Genomic DNA, 27,721 nt, shown 5'->3' on the forward strand with positions numbered 1-27,721 from the left:
AACTTGTTTGGCAGGTACAACTTGCGTCTCCATCTATCTCCCGGTCACTGTGACTCTCATCCATATGCTTTCGTCTTCTTCTTCTGTGTTATTGTTCCTGTTTTCTCTTCTGTGTGTTTACTGGCGGATAACGTTTTTCAGCTAAAGTTAAATATAATACTGCCACCTGCTTTACCGGAGGCCACTTTACCACTGTACACTTTTTTTTTTTTAAATTAGGCCTATTTTTATTTTTGAAAGGTTAAAAATACGGGATAATTACGGGAAAATATTTAAACGGGAGGACAGCGGGATAGAAGGAAAAATACGGGCTAATCCCGGGAAAAACGGGAGGGTTGACAGGTATGAGCAGGTGAGGTGTTTAAAGTTACCTTGGTGATCTAACCCGGTAAGAAAGGAACCACTGTCGTAGGACTGAAAACCCGGAGTTAACCCTGGATCTACCTCGCGAACCCCGAATACTGCTTCGTAGTACAGGCCTCGGTCTTGTATGTGTGGACCAGATGCAGCGTGTATATTGACAGCACCCTCGTGCAATACCCGACTTTTTTCAGGGCAGCAATGAGCGCATATTATCGGCGGGCATCCCAAAAAATAAAAATGTTACAGTGGCGCCATCCATTGGAAAACCATTGCAACATACAGCAGTTTTAAAAAATGTTCTTCCAGCTACGACTATAACTAACTAAAAAGAAAAGAAAGAAGATAAAAGGATATATGTAGGCAACTGTATATATATCATTGTGGATAATATGCACCAATTATTAAATGATACACTGGCTAAATACACAAATATTTATTCAAGTATTATATTATTTGTTATTATATATTATTATATAGCCTATATTATTCAAATATGTACGAGATGTTGTACATTCAGATAATAATGCTCCTTGTGGAGGTCTATTTGCCAAAATGATTGAATGAATACATGAGTAAGATTGAGAAGTCTTCGAAGACACCGAACGTGCCAAACAAATCACCACGACGTCTTGAAAACAAAACAAAACGAAAATATTTTAAAAATACACAACAGCAGAGCCACTGTTAAGGTGGCTGGAGGGAAGACACACCAGCGATTTCCAATCTCTCTGTCTACTTCTATCTACCACCAGGACAGGTATGTAGCATACTAAAACTTACTAAACCTTTTTGTGTCTGTTTTTGGTACCCTATCCAAATTAATATTATTATGTTCCGTGATTCCAGTGTGTGTGAGTTGGGTTTACTAGCTAAGTTATATCCCCCAAAAAACATTAATGTATTTTCCCTTATTGTAAACATTCACTGTAATTCACCCACACATGTAGGCTGTATGCTTAAAATGCCTAGTTTAACTTGTTTCTATTGTGAGAATATAGCAACTGTTTACTGCATGCCACCAGAAGAAGGACTGGCCACCATAAGACATTGCAATCACTGTATCACTGTGTTGTAAATTCTTGATAATGCTACCGTCTTGAGCTGGAAAAAAACATTAAACGCTAGTCCAAGTTTTTATTTTTCAATTTGTATTGGAAAGAAAAATCAAATATCCAAACATTGCAGACATGTACTTTACATAATGGTACAGATTAACAAGAACATATGAATGTTCAAAATGAGAACTGATTACAAAATTCTTACTTAGAGAGTTTACCGGGCAGTTTGACAGTTTTATTACTTTTTATTTACTGTTTATTAGTTTGAGTCTTAATAGCGTTTCAATTTAAATTCACATAAAAATCCAGTGAAATAACTTTTGTTATTTTGCATTTATGTATGTAAACTGTACTATACAAAGCTAATCAAGACGTTAAATTCAACGTTATATTTATCATGTTCAAAATGTATAATGAAAACAAAAACTAACTGAATGGTAAAATTAATGTTAGAGATTATGGTTCACACGAGGAAAAAAATACATTGTCTTTGTTTCTTTATTGAACATTTTAAACAGTCAAAATAAAGGCAAGGTATCTAAACATAATAAATAAACAATAACATACAAAAGTCACCATAATTGGGGGCTATGACGTTATTGTTGATTGTTGATCAGTATCTTGCGTAACTTCCTCCACGTGGTCTCGGCCCAAACTCCCGCCCGGAACAGTAATTTGTCAACACTGTTGTGCGGCTCAGACCGGCGTCTGTCTGCGTCTTTGTGTCCTCGTCACCTTGTTTTACCAGAATGGCTGCAAATAAAGAAGACTCAGACATTGACGATATTCTCGCCGACGAGGAGGAGCTCGAGAAGGCTTTGTGTGTGCTAGCTGGAAGCGACTCAGAAAACTGTTCTTATTCTCGGGTAAGAAAAGCTCCATGCACCGCATCCCTGCAGCCATCGCCTTTATCCGTCTATTGTCGCCTCGTCGCTTTTCCCAAATACAAGTACTGCCGTTTTAGTTGCAGTAGGCCTATTGTGTGTTCGTTGTAACTGCGTGTGTGACCAGTAAGAGCAGTCTTTTTTTACATATTCTAATTTCTCGTAAGGGTTGTAGTTTTCGAGGGATACTATGCAATTGAAGTCCTCTTGTACGGCAGTATTTATAATGAGCATACAAAGTAACTACTTTAGTGTTTTATAACAAGGGGAATTCCATCAATAATATGTAAATTGCTGTATATTTATACCTCCTCTGTGTTACAGGGTTATGTGAAGAGACAGGCTGTGTTTGCCTGCAACACCTGCACTCCCAGTGCTGCAGAGCCTGCTGGAGTTTGTCTGGCTTGTGCCAATAAATGCCACGATGGACATGATGTCTTTGAACTGTACACCAAAAGGTATTTTTTTTTGTTGGAGTTTTTGTGTGTGTTGTAAACTGGTCATACAAATTAAATCCCAGTTTGCATTATCCTTTTCATAATTTACCCCTTTTCCTATTGTTCATATGTAGAAATTTTCGCTGTGACTGTGGAAATAGCAAGTTTGGGGAATTCAAGTGCCAGCTAATTCCTGTGAGTCCTCTGGTTTCTACAGATTTTTTAACTGAATTGTCTGCCATTACTGTTCTGATTGTTGAAGTTATTCCATCTCTTGTATTCACAGGCTAAAGATGAGGAAAATGTCAGAAATCAGTACAATCACAACTTCAATGGCTGCTACTGCACGTGTGACCGGCCGTACCCGGACTCAGACGATCAGGTATTCCTTTTTATTTTTTAACTCTGAGCTCATGTAATTCAGATTATTTCAATCAAATCTACTGTTTACATTTGTCATCTGTCACTACACAACACCTTTTTGAATTACCCAATAGTCCAACGATGAGATGATTCAGTGTGTCATCTGTGAGGATTGGCTTCATGGCAGGGTGAGCATAAGTCATGTAATTGAAATGGCATTTTTGAGCACTTCTTTCATTCAAATTTAATTTTTTATCACTGCTATAAATTGTCTTCTCATTATGTAGTCATTGTGTTTGTCTTTGACAGCACCTGGGCTGCACTACAGTGGAACCCGAGGAGCTGCAAGAAATGATATGTGAGACCTGCATGAATAAGTTTCCTGTCTTGTGGACGTACGCTGCTCACTTTGCAGGTAACTAATTACCCTGAGCTGCAAATACAAACCCACATCTAACTTTGTAAACATTTAACAGTAAAATCCAGAGAGCAATCTTTCCATTTGTCTTTCCCCTTTTAGTATCACCTGTGATCAGCGTCAGTCATCCTGAGGAGGAGGTAGAAGTCGATGTCGAGGAAGCGGCAGAAAAGGAAGAAGCCTCTGAGTCCAGTCAAAGCAGGGACGAGGAACCGTCCACCAGTGTTGAGCACACAGAGCAGGAGGTGAGAAACCTTGCTCATGAGACCCTCTGCCTATGTTTCGATGTTTGTATTGAAGGATTGCCATATTAAGAGCGAAAACAGATCGAAGGGAATTAAAGTGCACAAGAAACCTTTTACCACCAAATCTGTACTGGTGCTGCCCCTGCTTTGAAACCGAGATGGGCAAGATTCCCATGTTGATCACTCATGGTTTTGTTTTGTATTTTCCTTTTTAATTCCGCTCATGGTAGATTCAGAAGAAAATCAGAAGTGGTTTGATTTTTAAGAAAACATCCCTTTGTCTTGTATCCATACTGTATCTTGATGAAATCATATATTATGATACACAATTATGCCATCTAAATTGATAACAAGCCACTAAGTAACATTTCTCAGAAAATCTTGTGATATTTTGAGGGAATATTATTTGAAGATTGCGGTTTTGTTTTTACATTAGACTTTACAAAACCACTCCGTTCAATGCGATTAACAAACTGGACTCCAGTTCACTCAAACTATCGTCTTAATCCGATTACTTTTGCATTTGTGTGCATGCATGTAAACATTGTCAGTGTATAGCTGGAAATATAACTCATTTCACTTCAAACTCTTATGTTAATTTTGCACTAAGGTTTTTAATTTAATGAGAAAATGCTTCGTATTTTTTATTTGTGAAGTATTTATTTCACACAATAGCATACAAACATTGCTTTACCATGTTGTTTTTTCATGTAGACTATTTCTTTATTGAATTACCAGAAAACATGCTATATCCTGATGTACTGTATATCGTAATAGTGATATGAAATGACATATTGGGATAGGAGATTTTGGCCATATCGCCCAGCCCTCAATCAATTTTAAGGAGGTATTAATTGGTTTGCATTTATAGGTATAAAAGCAACCCACATAAAATAACTAACCTTTCTTTGTAACTCTGGTTCAATTTACAGATTTAAGTTTTTGTTTGGTTTATCTATGAGCGTTAACCCATAAACCCTCTACAGCTGTGAGTTTCACTGCGTAATGCAAGGATTTGTCAGGAAAAAGGCCCTAAATGTTCAGTATTTGAGTGCTCGCTGTGCACGTTCCCTCTGTGGCAGCTGGTGTGTTTTGTTGCCACAAGATGGGGCTGGAGGGTAATGGGCAGATTATACAGCAGGCTCCAGCTCCTGTTATCATGCTTTCCTCTCCTCTGGGTAATTAGGGGAGAAATGACCCATGAGGCACTGCTTCTCCTGCTCTGTAGACTCTTTGGCTAGGCTTCACAGGACAGCTTACTGTAAACTGGTGATTTTCATCGCCCAATCATCTCATCGTGTCAGTCGCCTCGAGACTTCCCCGGATGAGTCTGCAGTGCTGTGTGTGCGGAGATGTTTTACAAAGCCCAAGTGTCATCATCCGCTGCTCCTGCCAGTTTTTAACACAGTAACTCACCCCATCCTCTGTTATTATTTGTATCTTAGGAAGCCGCAAACGGGAGTTACCCTTGCAAACGGACCCACGAGGAAATGACAGGCAGCACTGCAAAGGCCACGACCAAAACTGTTGTGTGCAGGCTGAAAGAGCTGCAGGCCAAGGGGCCGGAGAGGCTGAGACAGGGAGCGGTGTTCTGGCCTTACACTTGGCGCTCCAAGCTCTGCACCTGCATGAGCTGCAAGGTAGGCCACCAATACTAGCTCTCAGATTATACTGTGGGCTTTAACAAAGGGCACAAGCAAGCCGCTCTATTTATGATCCTGCTTCATGTAACTGTCTAAGAAGGACTTCTTTTATCACTGAATGTGTGTTGCATTGTTGCACAGAGGGTCTATGTGGCTGCTGAGGTGCAGTTCCTTATGGATCAGTCAGACACCATTCTGGCCTACGAGAACAAGGGCATGGATGAGCCATTTGGGCAGCACCCGCTGATGGCACTGACGAGCTCGATGGACCGTGTGCAGCAGCTGGAGGTCATTTACGGTGAGCGCAGTGTGGAAGATGTGGGGTCCAGTTTTCATCCTAAGGATGTAATTATGCAAAGTGAAATTTATGGGAGAGGTGATTGATCGAGACTAATTAATCATGTGCTCCTCCCTCAGGTTACAACGAGATGACAACTTCGATCACTGCGTTTTTAGAACAGTGTGTTGCTGAAGGAAAGGTGAGAAATGGATGTCTTACGTGCAAATCTAGTCTGGTGCGTTAGAATCAAACATAGCAAGGCACACACCTGTGACGTATTTGATCCTTAAGTGTTTAATTATCACCCGTGGCAAAATGTCTTGTTACATGCCAACAAGTTGCAATCAAAAATCATGTTTGGTGGACACTGGGTCCTTTGCCTTTTGACCTGAACCATTCCCTCCCCGTCTCTATTAGACGGTCACAGTCGAAGCTGTTCATCAGTTCTTCGAAGAGCTGCGGGCCAGAAAACGACGAAGGACCAATGCAGGATACCAGTAACAAGGAGGCCATGCTGCTATAATACGCCTGGTTCATATGGTGCTTTAAATGAATGTGAAACTTTGAAGATGACGCTTTTTCTCTGTTAAATAAAGGGGATTCTTGCTGCAACCAATGTGATCCTCAAGCTTGAACAATTAGTGCAAAGAGTACTGACTTGCTGTTAAGTGTTAGGGGTGAAAGAGTGAGCGTTTTGGGGATAGTTTCACTTCCCATTGTTTTTTTTATAATTATGCCTTAATTCTGAAGCTCATTGAATGTTACTTGAATCATTTCTGAACAAAATAAGTTGTTTCAGTACGGTATGCTTTAAAAAGATTAAATTGTTCCATTTTCATGTGATGAGTCATCACATGAAAATGATGTCATAAGCATTTTTGTTAAACGTGTCCAGTTTGTCATTTTAATACCAGTGTGTTTAAATTGTGAAGAGGTTTTCTGGTGGCGAACATTTAAGACAGTTGTTTGTAAAAGTGATGTGAACAAATATCATGTGTATTAATGTTCCAAATAAAAATCACATGTTTCTAGTGCACAAAACAACCCAACTGAGATCAAATAATTTCCATAATATCAAACCAGTTTATTTTGATGATGCCCACTGTTATGCACCTTTTGAGGTGACAGTAGAAAAATAGATTCAGTGAAACTAAATGCAACTTAATATCAATCTACAAACATGTTTTCTATGATACCATACAAGTACAAAGTACCTGTTATATTTCAACACAAGCAATCACACATTTCAGATGGTTCAATCTCAAAAGGTGCTAAATAACACTATGTACACAAAATGAGCTACATGAGATTTCAAAGGACTATTTGATGCAGGCTGGTAAGCTGGTAGAAAAGAGCTTGCATAGACATCAAAGTCACTTCTCCAATAAAAGCCCAGCCGCAGGCGGGGGAAGGCACTGACTCCTACAGCAAAGAGCAAAACAAGGACTTATATTCAAAGGAACATTGTCCTGGAAAATAAAACTACCCAACATGAACATGGGGAGGAATCTGGAGTTGGAATCTGGAGTTTTGCATTTTTTCCCCATGAAGCAATCTAGATGGGAAAATAAAAAAAATTCTGCTTGGCAACTTTATCACTGCTAAGCAGAGAGCTAATATCTTCAGATCCTCTACATATTCCTGTTACTTTAAAAGTAAAGGAAAATTGAAAAAAAACAAAACATGGTAATCCACACCACCTACAACATTGAACAGACTGCCCGAATGCATAACATTTAAGAACAAAATAGATTCTGAGACACAATCTTTATGTTTTATACCACACATTCTTAGTGAGATTTCATGACAAAGACAAGTACACAGTGTTGTCCACTACAGTAAAAACTCAAACCGTCAACAACCACTAAAATGTGATAGAAACCATTAAAAATTGTGTGTAGTTCAATTCATTATATACAATTTCCATTGGAGATATGAGCCAGCAATCGCCAACTTTTCTTCAGATTCCTTTTTTTCTAAATTAATTTGTTCTTTTTCCCTTCAGCTAATAGACAGGTGGGTCCTACAGTGCAATGATACTTGTATGTGAGGTTGTATGCCAGCTGTTGGCTGTAACAGGCTTTTATGTGTGTACTTGCATGGTGCTGGAGCTGGTGCTGGAGCTACAGCGGCTCTTTAACAGCATATTTAACAGTATCAACACCGACTATGCAGGTTCAAAATATCCCATGAGGTGGCGTGATGGAGGCGTGATGCATGGTTTTAACATTTGGGTTAGGGGTAGTTAATGTATCCGTAGTGAACAGTCAAATAAGCAATTGAAAAGGGGTTGCGATGTAATAAAATCATACTTAATTGGACAAAGGTAGCTAAAACTGAATATTCCAAGCACTGATTAAGGCTTTAGATTTGCTAACTTGATGCTATTGGATTAAACAGAACTAAAGGCTTTAGCACATTGACCGCCGCACTCTGTGCCAAAGCTTCTTGTTAAATCATCTGACTCTGATATGTTCTAACAGACCTGACTAAAGATGGGAGTGTACAGTACTGAGATTGTCTAAACACCTGTGTGTATTAAAGTTATCCTCGCACACAGACACACGCACACACACACACCTGTTTCAGCTGAAAAACCAACAAACCCCCAGTACTCCATTTGATCACCTGCCACGGCACCCCTATATTTTTTTCCACCTGACCCCCCCCCCTCTAAAAACACCCGGCTTCTGCCTCCAAGCCAGACACTCAAAGGCTGCGATAGGTAAAGCCTGACACAATTATCAGACTGGGTTACCGGAGAATGATGACCTACTTCCGGTCGGATCCAATTCCTGCTTTGTGTGACCAAGCATTGGCCCATTACTCATTAGCACTGCAGGACCAGGGCGAGGAGGAGAACGATAGTTAAGTGGGCTGCTATATGCATGCTACAGGAAGAAATGGAAATACATGTAATGGGAGGAAAAGATAAGAGCCAGACGTATTTACATATGATTTTATCACAATACTCCCTGTCCCAGACTGTGTACCATTGTTAGCTTGTGTAAATTGAAATTCCTATCCTGCCATCTCCCCATTTTATGCTGAAAATAATTGAGAGAAAACATGGTCTATGAATATGAACTTTGTTAAACCATCAGTTTATAACTGAGCTACATAATCTAGTTTTGTGACCACCTCATGCAGGACTCACACTGCATAGAGCTAACCTCTTTCTTTACAATCAAACTCAAGAGACCAACCCATCCTAGAAGAGCACGAGTCATCCTCTAAACCAGCAGGACTAGGCAGGCTTGCAGAGATCAATTTACAAGCATTGACAATTAACCTACAGATCTTACTCATTCCATACTCTGACTGTGTGATGGATAGCACAGTGTGATAGAGGTAGGACAAAAAGGACAGATCCTATAAATAGCAACCATCGACCACCCCTTTCCCCTGGTCCTTTCAAACTCAAACACACACACACACACACACACACACACACACACACACACACACATATACACGCAGGCACACATTTAGTGCTTTGCCATCCATTGTGATGGACAGCCGCTCATCATGCTTTCCCTTTTCTTAACTCAACCCCTGGTCCTCGAGAGGGGTTAAAGTGCAGATTTCTTATAAGGGTAGTCAGGCTTGCTAGGTGACCTGCGGTCTCTGGCGATCTCCTCGCTGACACTGTTCCGGTGAGGCTGCTGGAGGGACCCCGGGCCCAATGATTCTCCAGCTAGAACCATCTCCTCCGGGGCATCTCGAGGTCCTGTGTGCCTCTCCTCATAGCTGTCCATGTTCCCACTGGAAGACCGTAAATGGCCTAAGCCGTGAGTCAGGTCTGTCTCATTTGATCGCCCCCTTGGGATGTGTCCCATCCTAGGCTGGGCGCCAGAAGGGCTGGCAAGGACTCCGTCATGCCTCTGAGAGGTCATACTGAGAACATCCAGACGTAGCGGGTCAGGGGCAGTCCGTCCCTGAGGGCGGCCCTGGGACTGAGAGTCAGAAATGTAGGGAGGTGGATAAGAGCTGGAGGGGGTGCAGCTGTGGCTGTAGAGGTCTGGTCCTGCAAAGGAGGGCAGAGGGTGAGTGGAGGTCGGAGTTGCAGGTCGGCAGGAGAAGTCGTACAGGTCAGGGAACTCTGCTTGAGCCTCCAGCTTGGGTTCAGGAGCGTGTCTCTTGCAGGAGTGGCCATGTCCGGGACCGTGGCCATGGGTGTGGCGGGCAGAAGGGCAGGGCCCATGGGGCAGATGGTGGCCTGAGGGGCCCATCGGGCTGTGAGGGCCTTCCCTGTCCATCTCTGCCATGTGCTGCTCCCTCAGGGACATGACCGAGACACCCAGTGCAATGTCAGGCATGAACTCCCTCATAACAGGCTCCATGCTCATCTGCATCGAAAAACACATAGAAATGTGTGATGTTACCTGACAATTGAGCAACTCATGATCCCAGGCACAACGCATGGAGCTGCAATTAAATAAACAAAATCGTAGCCCAAGGACTCTAGGAAGTAACACACACACTCACCGCTTGCTGATCTGAAAGCAAAGCTCGGCCCATAGCCTGCGGGTTGGTGCAGTCTGGGGGCTGCGGCCTGGGCACAGAGGAGTAGTCTGAGGTGACATGCTTAGCGGCTGCATGACGCTGGATCAGGGTGCGGTTGCAGGGGTAGGAGAAGGAACGGGTAGGGGTAGGCATGGGCACACGGGGACGCCAGGCACCCTTGAGCTGAGCATGGCTGGGTGTGGCAGGGGGGTGGTATGGGGGAGGTGGAGGAGGTAGGGGAGGGTGGAAGCCCACTACCCCTTCCAGCTCTGTGAACATGCTATCCATGGCTGGGCTGCTGTTTACCCGACACCGACCCACCTGGCGCAGAGCCAGAATTGGACTCTCATCTCCAAACCGTTCATCAGGGAAGAACTTGTACGGGTTCTGAAAATAGCATAAGAGGAGCTTTAGAAATCTATATCCATTGTAGAGCTGACAAAGCAATCCCTATTTTAAGATTTTCCTTAAGATTTATCTGCTTGGGTTTGTTCAAGGTCGGTGTCTGCTGCATTAGTGAGGTCCAGTCTGCGTCCTCAGCCTTACTATCCCCGTTAGCCGTGTCATCACACTCTAACCCATGGGGACAAACTTTGCTTTACACTAACCTGCAGTAGCTCAGTGGCTCCGTCTGCCAGCCCAAACTCCCTCAGCACCCGCAGCTGCAGTTCATAGCTGACGGTGGCTCCTTCACCACAGTTGAGGGCATAAGCTCTCTGGACCTGCTCTGTGTGCCTCAGTTCCTGCAGCCTCCGGATCATCTCCTTCACCACAGACAGCTGAGGCACTGAAAGATGCACACAAAACAAACGCATACGTCGATGGATGTTTCACATTTTGATACTAGCTTAATATTAGCATCCTGTTTAAGGGCACTTGAAAAGGTTTGGATATTTGCTGACATAAGCGCCAGTGTCTGTTACCATCTGGTCATTGCTCAACAATTTTCTTACCTGGAATTTCATTGGCCACAACCGAAGGAGCTGTGCTTAAGTTGCTTGCCATTTGCTGGTGGTTGATCATGTGACAGCACTGAGGCACAGCGTTGTTGACCATGTAGAGCGTGTCTGGGACGTTAGACATGCGCACTAATCGCAAACGCACCAGGTCCGTCTGCTCCACCATCATTTCATCAAGCACAGACTAAGGGACAGGCAGGCGAGAGAGGGCAAGTTAGACCAGAACATCTAAGAAATAAAAATCCTATGTGCAACTCAAGGACATTGAGAGGGTTCGCAAATTAGTTCCACTTGATTGACACTTCATCTAATAATGACTCTCTCTGGTCTAGGGAAACGTTCATAAATATTCATGGCCCTGGGCGCCCTATAAGTTATTAGGAAAAGTGTGCAAATGGACATAAAAGGAATTTCAGTCAAGATGATGGAGGCAGCTATTTAAAATGGTGCATATGCATAGCAACAGTTGGGCATGGATGGTTTTACCACATCTGAGCTATGAACAGGTCCACACATTTTCCCAAGGCACATAATGGTTAGTCTGTCCTCTTCACAGATACTCTACTCTCTTTAATGATCGCTATAAGGGACACAGATAATCCACTGCTTCCTGCTTTGTCTGGAGGCCCCGTTAATCAGACGTTTTAGAGCCTTACCTTAGCCTCCTCCACATAAGGAGAGAAGAGGCGGGGACGCACATAGATGCCAGCACTCTTCTGCCGTAACCAGGCATTGGCTTTTCCCCCCTCAGCTGTGGGAAGCATGTCTGAAGGAGGGGTGCTTATCAAACCTCTTTTAAGCTGAGAACAGAGGTGAAGAATGGGATGCTCAGTTTATGAAGGTCACAATGACTCAGGCGCACACACATGCACGCGCACAAACACACGAGTACTGACCGCGTCAGCGAGGACGTCACTGTTGGGAGGTAAGATGTGCTCAGTTCGGATGAAGGGTAGGAGAGGAGACAAGATCTCTTTTAGCTCCTCCACATCCAGGTCTCGCCTCTTCACTCCCCTCTTATTCACACTGTGGGCTGTGCCGCTCAACAGGTTGGGTTCTGTGTAAATGAGGACAGGAACAGCCATTAGCAGGTTTTAATATTCAGCATATAACCGTGACTATTTATGCAACCATAATTAGGCTTTTAATGCTTTTAATTATTGCATAGCCTTCTGTGTGGTTCAGCTTCCTAAAGCAGGTTGCTAGCCTGAAAAAAATGTTTTTTCCCCATTAATCATAATAATGAGACAATTGTTTACTATTTCAGCATGAAATGGCCACTCACTATGAGGCCACTTCATTTTAAGGATAAAGTTGCTTCCTTTTTGTAATGCTTTTAAATGTATTTTGGAGGCTCTGGTAAGTGGGTAATTTCCTCAGAGCCATTAGGGGTCTGCTCAGAGGGTAATTATAGAGTGTATTATCTTACCCCTGTCTGCCATCCTCTTAATAAGCTGCTGCTCGCCCCACTTAACAACATACTTGAGAATGTCCTGTTCGCTCGCCTGTGAATGAGACCAAGGTACAGACACACACAGAGAGAGAGAGAGAGAGAGAGAGAGAGAGAGAGAGAGAGAGAGAGAGAGAGACAGAGAGAGAGACAGAGACAGAGCGAGAGAGAGAGACAGAGCGAGAGAGAGAGACAGAGCGAGAGAGAGAGAGACAGAGCGAGAGAGAGAGAGACAGAGAGAGAGACAGAGCGAGACAGAGACAGAGACAGAGAGAGAGAGAGAGAGAGAGAGAGAGAGAGAGAGAGAGAGAGAGAGAGAGAGAGAGAGAGAGAGAACAGGGAGAAAGAAAGACACAGAAGTATTATTAGGACAAGGTCAGATATTGTCGAGAACAAATGTGTGAAGCTGTTAAATGAAGATAAGGTGAAAATGCAATATGTTCAAGAGGTGTCCCAGCAAAGCTCAGGCCTGGTTGGTTTGTTTGTGTAGTTGGATTTCAACACCTCAACCATCTGGTCTGATGCCAGCTTGGCAGTGCAGATGACAGCTCAGCTTTGATTAGGTTCTTGGTTTGAAGGCATTTCCCTCCAGGGAATGTTACTCAACTCTGGAGATCCTGAGTGTCATCAGTGTGTTTATGTGTGTGTACAGTGTCTGAGTTAATGCATCACTGTTTGTGTTAACTGTATTTCCACCAAGCAGTAATTGTGACAATACTTCAGGCACTCGTTACTAAACTCTTCACACTAGAAAACGTATCTTTCACACTGTGAGATGTCAGAGGGTGACAACAGATTGACAGCTGATGTTCTGTTTCCTTACCTGAAGGTAGTCAGACTGAATTGCGCAGAGAAGGTGCTCCTTGCCAAGCTCGTAGAGAACATCTGAGGTGACAACCTGACTGAATTCCTCGCAGAGGAAGTGCATTGCTTGCCTGTGGACCCACTTGGAGCCATACGGCTGGGAGCTCCACTTCAGGATTGGGACGAGTGAGTCAAGAGAAAGGCTTTCCACAACAATGTCCTCACAGCCTGGACAATGAGATGAATAAGCAATTTACACATTGTCTCTTTATGGGCACAAATGTATCATATTCCAAAAACAAGTACATATATTAAAGCTTGCATTATAATACCTAACAAAAGTTTAAGGAAAATAAATACAATAGTGAATGATTTAACTGAAAGATTATAGAATACAAGTGGTCTATTCTGCAGCCACTGCCAGACCATCAGTAGTTTTGACTCGTATTCACTGACCCAGGGATCTCCCTCTATGAGCCCCCACATCCTCCTTGCTGTGTTTCCTAAATCAGGGCACATACCAGAACAGCAGGCAGTGGTTTAACTCTGTAACACACCAACCCACATAAATGCCTTTGATACCTTGATGTGTTTCAGTCTCAAGCTGCCTCCTCTTAACAGTGATAAGTAAACACAGCAGCCTGAGGAAATGTGCTGCCGGTGCACAGGCACACACACTGTGCAATTGTGTACACGTGTGTGCATAAATCAAAAATGCATTAAAGCCACAGAAGGCTTAGGGAATTATGTACCTGCTGCTCTAGCCATTTAAAAAAGGGAACCAAGTTTTAAGAATTCAGTCTACGCTGGCACTCAAACTCACTTATTCTAAGAAGGATCCATTTCGGCAGAATTAAACCCACAAAAATCTCCTCAGATTAACATATGATTGACTAGGTCTATGCCAAAGTGGCTCTTATTCTCAGCCTTTCTCTGATCAATAACGTTTACTAAATGGACATCTATGGAGATAAAGCCAGACTGACTGATGTCCAGTTAGAGCTGCTCTGCACTGACACACAAGCTTTTCAACTTCCTCATTCCAGGCCGTCCTGTCCATCAGCTCATAGTTGGGCAAGTAGCAACGCTGCTCGGGGAAACGCTTATCTTAAAGTAGAAGATCTAAGATGCCTTTCTGCCCCCAAACCACCACTTTTGAACATACAGTCTGGGAAACTGGACACCAGACTTGAGTGTGATGGCTCCAAAGATGCTTTTGCTTTTAAATCTAAGGCTGCATATCCGTCCAAGCACAACTCACACATTTCTAAGATTAACACATACACATATGTAAGCAATGATGCACATGCACAAACTTATGATGCTTCACCATTTGGGTGTCCTTTAGTTGTCATTGCAAGTTAACGAAATGCAAAGCAGACACATGCAGTGTTTTAAAACGAAGGGTGGAAACACTGCATCGTTAAGTAGACAGATGTAGTTGAAATGTGCACCCAGGCACTTTGGCTTTTTTATCTGCTATAAAACAGACAGGAAATGGATTCACAACATCTGTGTCTTCGTCCCCACCACTCCTCCCTGTGCTGCACGTCTTCTAGAAAGTGCTTTTTCACCTTTGCATCTTTGCCCTCTCCGAAAAGCAGGCAGACACACAGACGATACCCCACTTGGGACCAGTGGCCCAGGAAAGCAAACAGCTCTGCTCTGTGTTAGCACATTAGAATTCAGAGCCAGTCTTTTAAAAACGCAGCACTTTTATTATGAGCTGGAGATTAGAATCAGCATTATATCTATTACTAACCCGCCTCCCCTTCTCTCCACGGGTGGTACACTACATTCATTGGAGCTTAGCAGACTGACAAGAATATCAAACACAACAGCAGGAGCAGCAACAGCCAGCTTTTCACTACACTAACTTTGGGGGACGTATGTATTTTGTCTTGCCCTTAATATTTGGAGCTCTTTGTTTATGGAGCGCAGTCTCCAAAGCCACTTAAATCATCAACTGCACTCAATGGCCTGTAAACAAGCTTACGGATGTAAATCATGTCTGATGATGATCACTCAAGGACTAGGACTCCAGTCAACTTAATGCATCCACAAACACAAGACGGGGCACAGAAAGCACTGGTTGTCCGTGTGCATGGAGAGAGAGGAAGAACCACAGTGCACAAGATGAAACCACACCAACTGGCTCTCATCTCCGTGGTGCACTTGAAAAATTAATAACCCTTTTAATATTGGTTGCCATTTGAGTGGGATGGAGTCATAAAGGGATACGCATGTTGAGAATTAATAAGAAAGAATGACAGAGTGCTCAACTCATTCACAAAAACCTCACACAGCAGCAGTCGAAGACCACATGAGGGGCAGTACAGTGTGACAGGGGTCTCTACATATGAAACTCCTGACAAAGGTCTCTCTTAATCACCAAATATATAATCAGTTTATCCTCGAGTCCAAGTGGATGTTTGTGCCAAATTTGAAGAAAATCCCTCAGTGCGTTCCTAAAATATCACAGGTGTACAGACAGGCGGACAACCTGAAAACATAATGCCTCCGGCCTCTGCTGTCTCTGGCGCAGAGGGATAAAATACAGAGGGTACTGGGAAGTTGCAAAATAGACAAAGAGAGGGGATAAAATGACTTGGATAAAATGACACCAGGTCAACCTCAACCATCTCACCACATTCCACATTGAGGTTTCATGGGAACTGATTAGAGCAGTGCAGCACTGTGGGAGAGGGAGGAGAGGGGATAAAAATACCCTCCAGTAGGGGCTTGTTGAGAGGGGGGATGGGAAGAAAGAGGGGGTGACGGTGCATTGGGATGACACTATTTGGCTGCTTGTTGGCTTAAGCTGCCAGAGTGACCCTGATAGCGATACTAGAGCTCAAGGTTGGGAGGTGGCGTCTAACCAACTGTGTGTACGTTGTGGGTGCACAGTGCTATTGAGATCAATGCACAGGTCTTAAAAAGATGATTGATTCTTGGCCCCCCAGTCAATACAGTGAATTCACCAGCTGCCCACAACTAGTCCTGTGCTTTTGAAATGCAGGTTTACAATTGTAGCATTGTGTCCCAGAAATATCTTTTGTTGTTCATATAAGTTACTCTTTGGACAGGATGCATTTTGAAGCAGAAATAGTCACACTATTTGAGGAGGGATCTGCAGCCGGTGATTAAGACCCCTCTGAGAATCATTGGTACCCTTCTACCAAGCATCAGTGACATCGGTAAGACGAGGTGCCTGCGAAGAGCCCAAAGGATATTAAAAGACAATAGCCACCCTAGCAACAGCCTGTTTACCCTGCTGCTGCCTGGCAAGCGACACAGAAGTATCCAATGCCACCACCAGACTACAGAGCAGCTTCTTTCCTCAGGCTGTGAGGCTCCTCAACTCCACCTCATCTCCCACACTCTACCATTAAAAATGGTAGTCTTTTTGTTTTTCTTTGCATTTCATTGTGCAACCCTGTGTTGTACAATGACAATACATTAACCCCATTAAGATAATATGATGTATTAAATTTGTATCAATTTCGCACAAAAAGGGCAGCAATATCTGCCTACTGAGGAATCAATACATCTGTACTGGATTCAAACCAAGTTTTAGAAATCTATGCGTTTGCTTAGCACACACTTAAACATCTTTTAATGTAAAACAGCTTCACTGAAGTGTTTTGAGTCAAAACAAACTATACTGAGTGCATTTTAGATATGTTGAGTATTATTGTAACTTGGCGTTTTAAATTGAAAAAAATACTGTTTTGATTTCATTACACAGCATGAGGCAGTGAAACGGTATGCTTAAATTGTTTAATGTGTCTCATAATACAATTTCAATATTTGACTAACTAATTCCCATCATCGTGGCTCTATGAAAGAGAAGATGGTTATGGGATATGAAAACAGTGTTGAGTCACACAGCCTCTCTGGAGCCACACAGTGCTGCATGCAGCAAAATGCAGTACTTTGTGCATGCATGTGAAATAGGCTGCTACAAGTACTGCATATTGCAAAGGTTATTTGGATTGAAGAGGAGCTTTGTGTGTTAGAAACTGGACAGTGATCATGCCACTCTGGAGGAGGTGAGAATGACTAAGTGATTGGCTCATGTCAAACCATGACTTTAATCTTAGGCATGTTACTGGGGTCAGCAAGTGAAACAGTGGCTAGAGTAAAAAAACAGTGTCATCAGAGTAAAGATAGACCAGTGACGAAGTAGGCGACCAGTGACCAAGTGTTGACAGAGGATCAGATGCGCTGCATGTATCTGACAGTAAGCTGCCTGCCCCTGGAGACACAGACAACCCCTCCAGCCTTTATCAATCTGTTACTGGCAGCCGCAGCTCTCACACCCATCACAGTCAGCCAAGCTGTTTAACACTAGCCCGTTCTGCACAACCATATTGCACACATGCCAACATATGCATAATGTAGTTTAAAAAGGACAGGAATATTAATACAATGAGCGTGAGACACATATGAATGCATGGAGGGAGAGTATAAAATAGGCCCGAGTCTTGCGAGGCATTAATTCACAAAAACATCCAGCCAGTTCTGACAAAATCCAACTATAATTTGATCCACAGAGACCGATACTATAATTATAACAGTCGGAACTGACAAATGAACCTCGAAATTCGTGGTAAGGCTACATTATTACTGTATAAAACAATTTGTCCAAGCTGAGACATCAGCAGTAGCCAACTGCAGTACTGAGACTCCTTCAGTCAGAGGACACGTTGTTAATAAAATAAATCAAACTAAATTGTGAGACAATGCTGCTTAAAAGTAGAGGTAGACAATTAAACCCATTTATTGCTACATTATTGATATCTTAATGTCTTAGATTTAATTCTAAAACATGTCTATAAAATGACAAAAGCTACAACAAGCACTTAAACAGAAATGCTTCCAACAGTCCAATATCATTAACTTATATTTATTATTATTATTTTTTTAAATCACATTTATGGTTAAATGGTATCTATACACGGTGATGATTATGACTTACCTTGAGCAAGCATGCTGAATTCCAAGAACAGAGCGATATGGTACAGCTCCATGGCCTCCTCGGTGCGTGTGCTGGCTCCACGGCCCCCAGACACCAGGGCTTGCACCTCGCCGAGGCTGCCCGCTGACGGGCTTCCCCTCAGCACCAGCCCGAGCTCCACCACATCTGTGTACATGCAGTGGAGAATGACCTGCACATATTTCCGTGGGATGATGGACTCATCCAACACTATACGGGTGGGTGTCTGCAATGTGCGCTCTGTCATTTCCTCTCCTGTGCGGATGCGCCTCTGCAAAAGGTTCCTAAAGAAAGGAGAACGGGCTGAGAGGATAGCTTTATGAGCCCTGAGGTCCTCGTCTGGGGTTCCGGGGCATACTGAGCCCACTACTGGTGCTGCAGCCACAGCACCTCGCTCATTACAACTCTCTATCATCTCAGAGTCCGAGGAGAAGCTGAGCAGAGCGTCGTAGTAACACATGTAGTCAAACAGGCCCTTCATATCAGCCTCAAGGGAGTTGGGTGTACCAAACTCCTCACTGAGTTGCACCAGTACATCCACGTTCTGCAGCCGGGTATCCTCCGCCCCACCCACCCCAAACTCCCCAGTGTACAAGTAGTGAAGTAGGGCAGAGAACATGGGAACGTCAATGCCAGCTGTCTCAATGTCCATGAGAACCTCTGCTCCATAGCCAGGGGATGACGACAGCAGAGTCTTGAAAAAGGGGCAGCGGGCAGCCAGGATGGCCCGGTGAGCTGGGAAGCAAGTACCTTGGAAGATGAGGTCCACATCAGTGCAGTACTTATGCTGGTAGAGGGCAGCCAGATTCCGCTGCAGGTTGGGTGCCTCGGCACGTGCCAGGCTGGCCTGAAAGCTTAGCTCCTTGAGCGCTGCTGTGCCCTCATATTCCTCCACCAGAGCGTTTGTGTCACGGACGTCCCATCCTGACAAAAGCTCCCGCATCTGCCGTGCATGATCAGCTGAGCGGCTGGATTTCCTTCTCTTGATGAACCTCCGTTTGAGGGTCGCCAGTCCAAGGCTCTTCTTCTTCCTGTCTGCGGGCCGCTCATGGCCATGCTCCAGGCTGTATAGCTTAGACTCCCAGCCATATCCCTGCTGAGAGTAGGATGAGGTCCCTGGAATGAACATGCAAAGCAGGTTAGCTTCATAAGAATTGTAGATTGTGTTTTAAAATCTCAAAATATACTGGATAGAAATGATGAAATATGTTCTCATTATGGAATAGCAATGACCGTTTTTCCTAGATATTTCCTTTAATAGTTCTGGTGAAACATTCATTTCATAACCCCAACACCAGTTCACTCCTGAGGACAGAAACACAATCCGTCTCTAGCACCCCTGTGGTGTTGCCAGCTCCGTCAGGCCAAACACACACACTACCCTGACTCAACTTCCAGAGCATTTGGATCTAGTTCAACAGCAGAAAGGAAACAGACAGAATCCCTTTATTTTGTTTTGTGTAGACCAAACTATGGTCCCCACAGAGTAAAAACCAATTAGCTCATAGAAGACATTGTCCTGCTTTGTACTTCTCAATGAACTTCAGTCCATTCACATACTTGGGCTCAATCAATTACACTAAATGGCAGTCATCTTTAGCTTGAGAGACAGGACTCGTACGTCAGAGAAGGCTCTGCCAAGGAGATCTTCTTTTCCTGCCCTTCTCTCAGCATCCATCAGTGTTACCCAAATAGTAATCATTCAAACACTGTGAATCATCTGTAGCAAAGGCCAGCTCACCGAAGCAACTAACAGAGCTCAGCGTAAACATCATAGGTCTCAGGGGCTACAGGGAAAACTTAGCTTTACTTTCACTTTTAAGAAGAAGTCTCAGAGCCAAAGTCATTTAGAAACTTGACTGAATAACGATTTTTGTTGACGACAGATTTATTTAAATTAATCTCAGTTCTCCAAACCGTCTGAGGGAAAGATTTAAGGACCATAAACCAAAAAGACTCCCAATGCTTGTTAATTTAGCAGTGTCAACTAAGTCTCTTAACCCATAATAAACAGGGATCTCTAACAACCAATCAAAAGCGCTACTTAAAATATAAGCAACACAAAGTGACCTCATACACCTGTGTGCATACAAGTAACACGCACATAAGCAATACAACCTATAAATCAGACTCTTTTTAGTGCATGTGTGCAGACAGAAATAAGCTTGCTGTAGTAGAACAGCAATGTTCTCTGACAATGATATTAACAACATGAAATTGAAACAAAAGCAAAGGTTTTCAGACTGTAGCTGTCATGTCATTCAGTGCAAAACAATTATTTTAACAAGCAGCCTATAGCTGGCCACAAGGACACAAAGTCATGACACCAGATTAGCTTCCATCCGGTCTGATAACCAGCAGCCTTATCATAATCACATCACACCACAAGCACATAGTAACAACAAAGCTAAGAAAAGAAAGACTGCAATGCTGCTACTTTTTTTGTTGGAAGTTATTTTGAACTCCGACAGCAGAATACTTACTGTGAGTTTGGTTAACGCGAGTGAACGTTGAGGCATATCTGCCTCTCATAATCCTACATACAATCCATATGGCAGGGAAAAGTAGACACATTTCTTTTTAAAGCATTTGTGTCAGTAGTACGAGTCAATGGCCCAGTTTCAAGAGCTCTCATGCACAGATATATTCACCTCTTGCACCATTAGTTGTCATGGAAGCAGGTTAATGTAATTTAAAGTGTGAGTTTGGCCATGCTAGACCCCCTTGTGTGTTTGTAGCATGGGTGCACAGTGCCAAGAGGGTTCAGGAGCAGTTTTAACACTCTCACCTCAGAAGAGTAAATCCTGTTTTTCACTTACAGTTCCACTAACAAAGATATTTTATCATTTGCTGGCTGAAGATACAGAATCATCCATCAGAGATGACATTGTTAACCGTGCAACCAATCACAACGCTCTTAATTAAATAGGATAGATAAAATACCAACCTATAAAAGTCTGCTGTGCCTGTGCATTTCCCCCTATGCGTGGGGAGCATGAGTGTGGATAGCTGGAACCATTGGCACCCATCCTCACTTCTCTTCACTGGCTATTTGGGGGTCCCCCCTCTTGCTGAGTCATTCTGCTCAGACAACGTATTCCTCTCAATCCTCAGTGGTGGGTCAGGCACGGATCCTCTGAAATGTCCTCAGAGCCCCGGGCCCAGCCTGCCATACCTGGAGGGAGGAAAATGAAAGAGGACAGAGAGAACAGTAAGAGAGATGTTTAAGTCAGAGAGGGGATACCTTTTAAAATGTTGCTGACAAACATCTCACAGAGATTGCAACATGATGAGTTTGGACTGTTTGGACTCTGTCAAAGATAATGAATGGCCAGGGGCGTCAATGTTAAGGAAGCTGAACAGAGGGACATCTATTACTATCTATCACACTGTTGTTTCAGCCAAATTGATTTCATTCAATCATGAAATCATAGCTGCCGTGGCAATTTTACAGGCCTGAAAACACAAATAAATGTGATGAGAAGGCGCTTTTTTTTTTTTTTTGTGACAGTCTTCATTGTGTTCGATCTATAATCTATAACAGTGACTAAAGTTAACAGAGACTTCCTTTGCTCAGCCCTCAGAAAACAAATCTAATGCAGATGTACGGTGATTTTCTGAGGAAGGTACAACACTCTGCCTTTGCTCATCTTATTAGTTTAACATTGGTAGTCTAATGAATCATTTGGATGATTTACCAGGTCAATGTGCAGTCAGAGTATAATTATACTGCAATTTTATTGACAATTCCTTCACCAAGAACATATTAATTCAAGACAAGCAGCTGAGTATTACATTCTCATTTATTTACGTTTGAAATATCTGTAAGCTAGTTTTCAAACATTGGATCTCTATTCAGTTCATGTCAGTAGTCAGACTAAGCACTCAGTGAAACTGTTGTCAGTGCTTAACAGCTGCGCTGATGGGGAATGTCATGTGTGAATGTAATCTCAGTGCATTATGTGACATAGAGTAGGTCAATATGACAATATATACTACGAGACAATATGTCAGCAATTTTGCCATAGCAGTGGTAGCTTTCCCATTAATACTTCTAGTTGCATTAGGCCGTTCTGGGCGATGTTGCATATTGGATTTTTAATATGATTTTTGGATTAACGGGAAGAAATACTTTGACTTGTCAGGAATTTAATTAATTGCTTAAGCCAAAAACCAGACATTGCAGTCTGGTTATTTAGTCCTTTAACAATTTTTAAACTATGCGTTGTCACAGTAGACATTTGAACAGTTTACAGTAGGAAAAAGCACGAGTTTAAATAATTAAAACGGATGATGGCTGAATTCCATTTAGCTGCTGCTTCAGTTCCAGGGTCCTTGAATGCAACAGAGCCATGTTTTCACTAACACCTGCCCTTTCCCTGCCACGACAAGTCCGTCTTCTGTGACAAAATGACCCCTGTAGCCCTAATGTGATACTCATTCTATAGGACCAAAGATTTGATTATTTAGGTGGTTGTTCATTTATATGGTTCAAACACAAACATCATTTTGGGACAGAAAATGCTGTGCGACAGAGGTGAGCTACAGCTAATAGCTCTAAACAGCCATTTTCCCTCAGCCTATTCTTGCCAGACATAGCACCAGTGAAGGCGCTTGCAGTAACTTTTCCACTCTCTCCTTTGTAGTGTCCCTAGCTACGAGCTAACAGAAAACAGGGCACCTCATTAATTAAGTATACCCTTAATCCATCAGGCTATTAATTACAAGCGGAGTATATCTGGCTTCATTTCTACCAGCAAGCACATTGGAGATCAAAATTATTTTGATTATTTTCCAAACTGGAGGGACAGCTTCTAAATTTTCCATGGCACTTACATCTTGGGTAACTTTGCTTAAATATGGCCACATGTGCCCATTTATAAACATTATTAAGAGACTTTGAAATCTAATTTTCATTGCTCTTGACCTTTAAGTAACTCAATATAAAAAGAGTGATATACATGTATACATTTCTTCTCTTTTCTATGCGAGGCTAGACGGAGAATTGGAGGGTGATCTGTTTTATCTCAGCCTGCTAGTTTTTCCTGCCTACCATACTAATAAATCATTGTGTCTACTCCTGTAGAGCAGCACTACCCAGCCTCCCAAGGGTTCAATGGAAAACCACAGCCTCTTACTCCACAGTCACCAAGCAGTCACACTGGAGCACTCCAATAGAAATGTTGGTTGATCTTTATTTCATTAGACTGCTTTAAATAAGCTCCATCTTCACAGGGAATTCATTTGGACAAAATTAGAAATTGAATTTGAATATGTAGAAGAGGAGGAAGCCCTTGAGATATATACTGTCTTGTTTACAAAGGGTGGTAGGGGGGTGGGGTCCTCAAAGGAGCACAGCAGAGGCAGAATAAAACAAAGCATTCACACACAACACATCAATTGAACAATACACTGACTCCCAGCTAGGCACACTCACGGCTTTAACTCATTCAAATGAGTGAACCGAATTTAACTTCAGACGCCGGCCGAGCTGGACTATATGTCCCTAATGAGAGGTGGCAGGAGACATTCCCTGCCCCCCACCTATCTCTCTCTCCACACACACACACACACACACACACACACACACACACACACACACACACACACACACACACACACACACACACACACACACACACACACACACACACACACACACACACACTTTCAAAGTGCTCACCTTGCCTCAGTTACTCAGATCATTTTATTTTATTTAAATCAGCCACTTGCACAGGTTTAAAAAACTGAATTCAAGACTCCCACAGAACATTACTATACAAAACTGCTTGGCACGGGAACAGGACCAATGTATTATTCAAATGACAGTCAGGGCACTTTATCAATCATTTATGTGGATTTCCTCATCATGGCTAGAGAAAAGGGAAGCGGTAGGTATCTGGATCTCATTTCCTGTCTGCAACCCAGCATTTCAGGAGCATGTTCTTATTATTTCAAAGCAGTTTCTTAAAAGTCATCCCCTTAGCCAGAGCTCTGCTAATGAAACACACACAGCCAACATTTTTGAATCAAAGTGACAGCTGTAATGAAGCTAAGGCGGCATGACAAGACTTCAACAATCAAAAGTGATGTGGAGAATTACTTGGGCAGTGTAGCAGATGATTGAGAAATTTATATTTCTTGCCTTGCTGGTAATTGTAGAGTAGTTTGTGACTCTAAAGACTTACATCGATTTGCTCAAATGGCACAAAGACACCTAGGTTCAGTGTTCTCCATTGGTCCCACTGTGAATCCTAAGAATGAAATGATGTAATCACCACTTTTTGACAGTAATCTTTGTTAGGCTCAATGACACAGGTCCTACTCTTCTGAAGGAGCAATCACTGTGGAAGTATCGCAGTCAGGCCTGAATAAAAAAAAGGCAGCAACTGTAGAAATACATCCCGCCAAACACTTTCCTGCTTAAAATTACACAGTAGCTGCAAAGTGCTCAAAATGTGTCAAAGCTCTCAAACACGCTGCTTTATAATATAATTTCACCAACAGGGGATTTTTATTAGTCCATTGATGGCATGTTATTATCTTATAAAGCCGTCACATTGATCCCAGGAGAAGCGTAGATCATTTACTTTCTTGACTTGAAGATGCAGGCATTGTACAATTAATATAAAAATCTAATTATGTCAACTAATCCCTTGTTATAATTTCAGTTTATAATACATTTAGATGGATGTCATATGAAAAACGCTTTGCTGACACAAGAGCTGTTAAATGACCTGTACGGAGAGTTGGACATTAGCTGGACAAAAATACTGCTTCAGACTGTTTGACTCTTTGGATATTTGATACAATTAGAGGTGATCTAAAAAAGGGACATAAAAAACCCCCAGAAACCAGAACGTTTTGACAGAGTGACCTCCACTGTATTGATGTGTCCGTATACATCTCACGGCAAGATGTGCGAGTGGAATATGGACCGCAGGTGGACAGAAAACTGAATAAATTACTCCCTCTGAAATAATAATGATGTCATATTTTGTCTGAAATGACAAAATTCGGCAGCAGAGCAGACTGCTTAACTTTGCAGTGTTTTTGCCAATCAGAATAACAGTTAATCAGGCCATTCGACTGATAACAGACGCTCTGCCAGTAGAGCTATACGAATCAGAACAGGCTAGAAACAGCAACACACTGAAATGACAGACACATAGAGAAAACAAAAGTCTCCACAATGATGAGTCATGGTGGGCAGCCTCTGGATTAGCCCATCAACCAACGATATGAACCGTAGTGCAGCATATGTAACATTTCTCTGACTATGTTGTCAGCTGATTACATATTTTTTTGCTCTGGAGGCCAATGTACACCAACAAAAACATGTGCATCACACATGATATTTCATCAGCATCAACAACTTCTTTTCTTTAAGACCTTTGGAATTAAAAAAAGAGGATACCTACATTGATAACAAATAAACAGATGAGTTAAATGCTCTAGGTCAGCCTGCAAAACAATTGAACAGAGCCATCTTTTCAATAAAGAAATGTTAAGTGTGCACACACACACTAATGACTATACAAACACAGCCTGACAGTCAACCTCCAGAGAATGAATGAAAGCCCAGGAAACAATTAGTGCTTATTTTAAGTTAGTTGTCAATGTTCCTTGTTGAGTTCTCCATCCAACTGACCAGGGTAAAACTGCAATCAGGCAAAAGTCCGGCTCATTAAGTCACTCAGTGGCAAGTACTTGCAAGCTTGCGGCCTTTCATGCCAGTCATGGACTTCTGAGCATGTAACTCCAATAATTACACGTAATTATACTGCCCTGGAGCACTGACACAAATACTTAGCCTGGTAAAAAGACAATCCTAAATGCAAAAGAGGCCAGTAAATGCACCTTTTTCAAATTAAAAAGACAGACAGAGACACACAGGTTGTCTTTCAGAGGAAGGCAGGGTGTGCAGAATGCTGAGTCTAACCCGAATTTTAGTGAGATTACCACAGGATTATCACAGTGTACATATGGCTCCTCGCCTCTTAAATAGATGGTGGTACCAACAAATACAATATATATATTGTTAGAGGAACCCCTTAGGATAGAAATATAATATGACTGGGTTAGGCAAATATTAACACAAACTGTGAACTGAAGACAGGATACCCATTACCTGAACTCTAAGTATATACTGGATATTTGACTGCTGGAAATGATTATATGACTGATATACTAATAACACCTTATTCAAAAGTAAGATATAGATTGCAATATATAACAGGCCATATTGTTGCCATAGCACAACCTATCAACAACTATCTGACACAGAGGCAATAAACAGCAACATGTAGGTTCATCCGCAAAGTTAAAATGCACATTCATCCCGAACTTTTCGATCTATATAGCTTTACAAAAACGGAAAAGGTGGTCCCCTCTGTAGCCAGTGTATAAAGAAAATCAATCATTTGCGATGGCTTTGTTAGCCTTACGTTTACGCGGAGCTATTGTTGCTCTTATTGGTGGGCTATCGCTTCTCAGCGGAAGCCCTAGTTAAAAGTGCTTGTAAGAGCAAAAACCAAGTGGCTTGTTCGTCTCAGCTGATAAAAATGGGAAGAAATGTCCAAATATTTCGCGACATCCTAGCGAGAGGAGTCATATTCACCCCAGCCCTGTAATTAGTAGCATATCCTAGGAGGCTAGGGTAAGCTATCTCTGCTGTGTCGCTTCGACTTTAACGTTAACGTTACCCCATGGAAACATCAATTTACTTCGACCAGGATGCGATGCAACTGTTTAGAAAAAAAGGTTTACCAGAAAGTGGAGAGCTTCGTGGGCATTATTATTCTTCGTATCACCTCGTAGTTTAGACAGTACTCCGACCCAAGTTGTCTCTGGCAGAGAGAAAAAAATGCAGCTCAACACCTTCTTTTTCCAACTCTGCTCATTACGCACGGCTCGACGTCAACGTCTACATTTGATCCCTAATATGCGATCATTCCCACTTGCATCGACTTTCTGGCGAATTTCCAGCATTTACCTCGACTAAAAACTAAACCAAACCCGTTTTTATTCTCGGTTCGGTTCGGTATTTCCCCATAGTAGCACAACGGCTTGTTGGGTGGTTGTGATGGCCTATCCCAACGCTAACCGTTTCAAACTAACCAGATTAAGAAACATTGCTTCCTGTCAAGACTTTCAAAATAAAACATATAATATAACAATTTTGTATGTGTACAATAACATATATGTCTGATAAAAGCCTTTTCAAACACAATGTTCGGTTGTGTACATTGAAAAGTAATTCAAACAACATTTTGATAATCAAATCATGAAAATATCCGTCATATTAGCCAA

General features: G+C 42.5%; 2 protein-coding genes across 4 annotated transcripts; one reads left to right on the plus strand and one right to left on the minus strand.

The window, feature by feature from the left end:
• Positions 1-968: 968 nt before the first annotated feature.
• On the plus strand, positions 969-6,735 carry LOC115027207 (putative E3 ubiquitin-protein ligase UBR7). 2 transcript variants are annotated; one of them, XM_029460369.1, is made up of 12 exons: positions 969-1,120; positions 2,122-2,287; positions 2,630-2,763; positions 2,877-2,937; positions 3,029-3,124; positions 3,240-3,293; positions 3,415-3,520; positions 3,626-3,768; positions 5,214-5,408; positions 5,553-5,709; positions 5,829-5,890; positions 6,109-6,192. In XM_029460369.1, exons 2-12 carry the CDS (start codon positions 2,171-2,173, stop codon positions 6,190-6,192), a joined length of 1,209 nt encoding a protein of 402 aa, XP_029316229.1. In that variant the 5' UTR covers positions 969-1,120; positions 2,122-2,170. The 2 variants fall into 2 exon arrangements, with proteins under 2 accessions (XP_029316229.1, XP_029316230.1); XM_029460370.1 differs by lacking the exon at positions 969-1,120 and having other exon boundaries at positions 2,170-2,287; positions 6,109-6,735.
• Positions 6,736-6,751: 16 nt separating this feature from the next.
• btbd7 (BTB (POZ) domain containing 7) lies at positions 6,752-27,514 on the minus strand. Of its 2 annotated transcripts, XR_003834367.1 has the most exons (12): positions 27,179-27,514; positions 21,357-21,584; positions 18,392-19,525; positions 13,430-13,638; positions 12,586-12,661; positions 12,053-12,213; positions 11,813-11,956; positions 11,151-11,340; positions 10,806-10,984; positions 10,180-10,584; positions 9,142-10,040; positions 6,752-9,111 (listed from the first exon to the last, which is right to left on the minus strand). XR_003834367.1 is itself a non-coding variant. In XM_029460368.1 (11 exons), the coding sequence occupies exons 2-11, from the start codon at positions 21,436-21,438 to the stop codon at positions 9,264-9,266; spliced, it is 3,357 nt and encodes a 1,118-aa protein (XP_029316228.1). In that variant the 5' UTR covers positions 21,439-21,584; positions 27,179-27,514; the 3' UTR covers positions 6,752-9,263. The 2 variants fall into 2 exon arrangements, 1 of the variants encoding a protein (XP_029316228.1); XM_029460368.1 differs by having other exon boundaries at positions 6,752-10,040.
• Positions 27,515-27,721: the final 207 nt, after the last annotated feature.

Source organism: Cottoperca gobio, chromosome 22 (assembly GCF_900634415.1).
Source record: "Cottoperca gobio chromosome 22, fCotGob3.1, whole genome shotgun sequence".
In the NCBI taxonomy this organism is placed as follows: domain Eukaryota; kingdom Metazoa; phylum Chordata; class Actinopteri; order Perciformes; family Bovichtidae; genus Cottoperca; species Cottoperca gobio.

Coding starts and splice junctions, on each gene's coding strand:
- btbd7 (XM_029460368.1), bottom strand. CDS start 21,438: ATGGGTGCCAATGGTTCCAGCTATCCACACTCATGCTCCCCACGCATA. Junction 12,214..12,585: donor TAAGAGGATGGCAGACAGGG/GTAAGATAATAC, acceptor TCATTTACACAG/AACCCAACCTGTTGAGCGGC. Junction 11,957..12,052: donor GTGACGTCCTCGCTGACGCG/GTCAGTACTCGT, acceptor CTCTGTTCTCAG/CTTAAAAGAGGTTTGATAAG.
- LOC115027207 (XM_029460369.1), top strand. CDS start 2,171: ATGGCTGCAAATAAAGAAGACTCAGACATTGACGATATTCTCGCCGAC. Junction 5,409..5,552: donor GCACCTGCATGAGCTGCAAG/GTAGGCCACCAA, acceptor ATTGTTGCACAG/AGGGTCTATGTGGCTGCTGA. Junction 5,891..6,108: donor AGTGTGTTGCTGAAGGAAAG/GTGAGAAATGGA, acceptor CGTCTCTATTAG/ACGGTCACAGTCGAAGCTGT.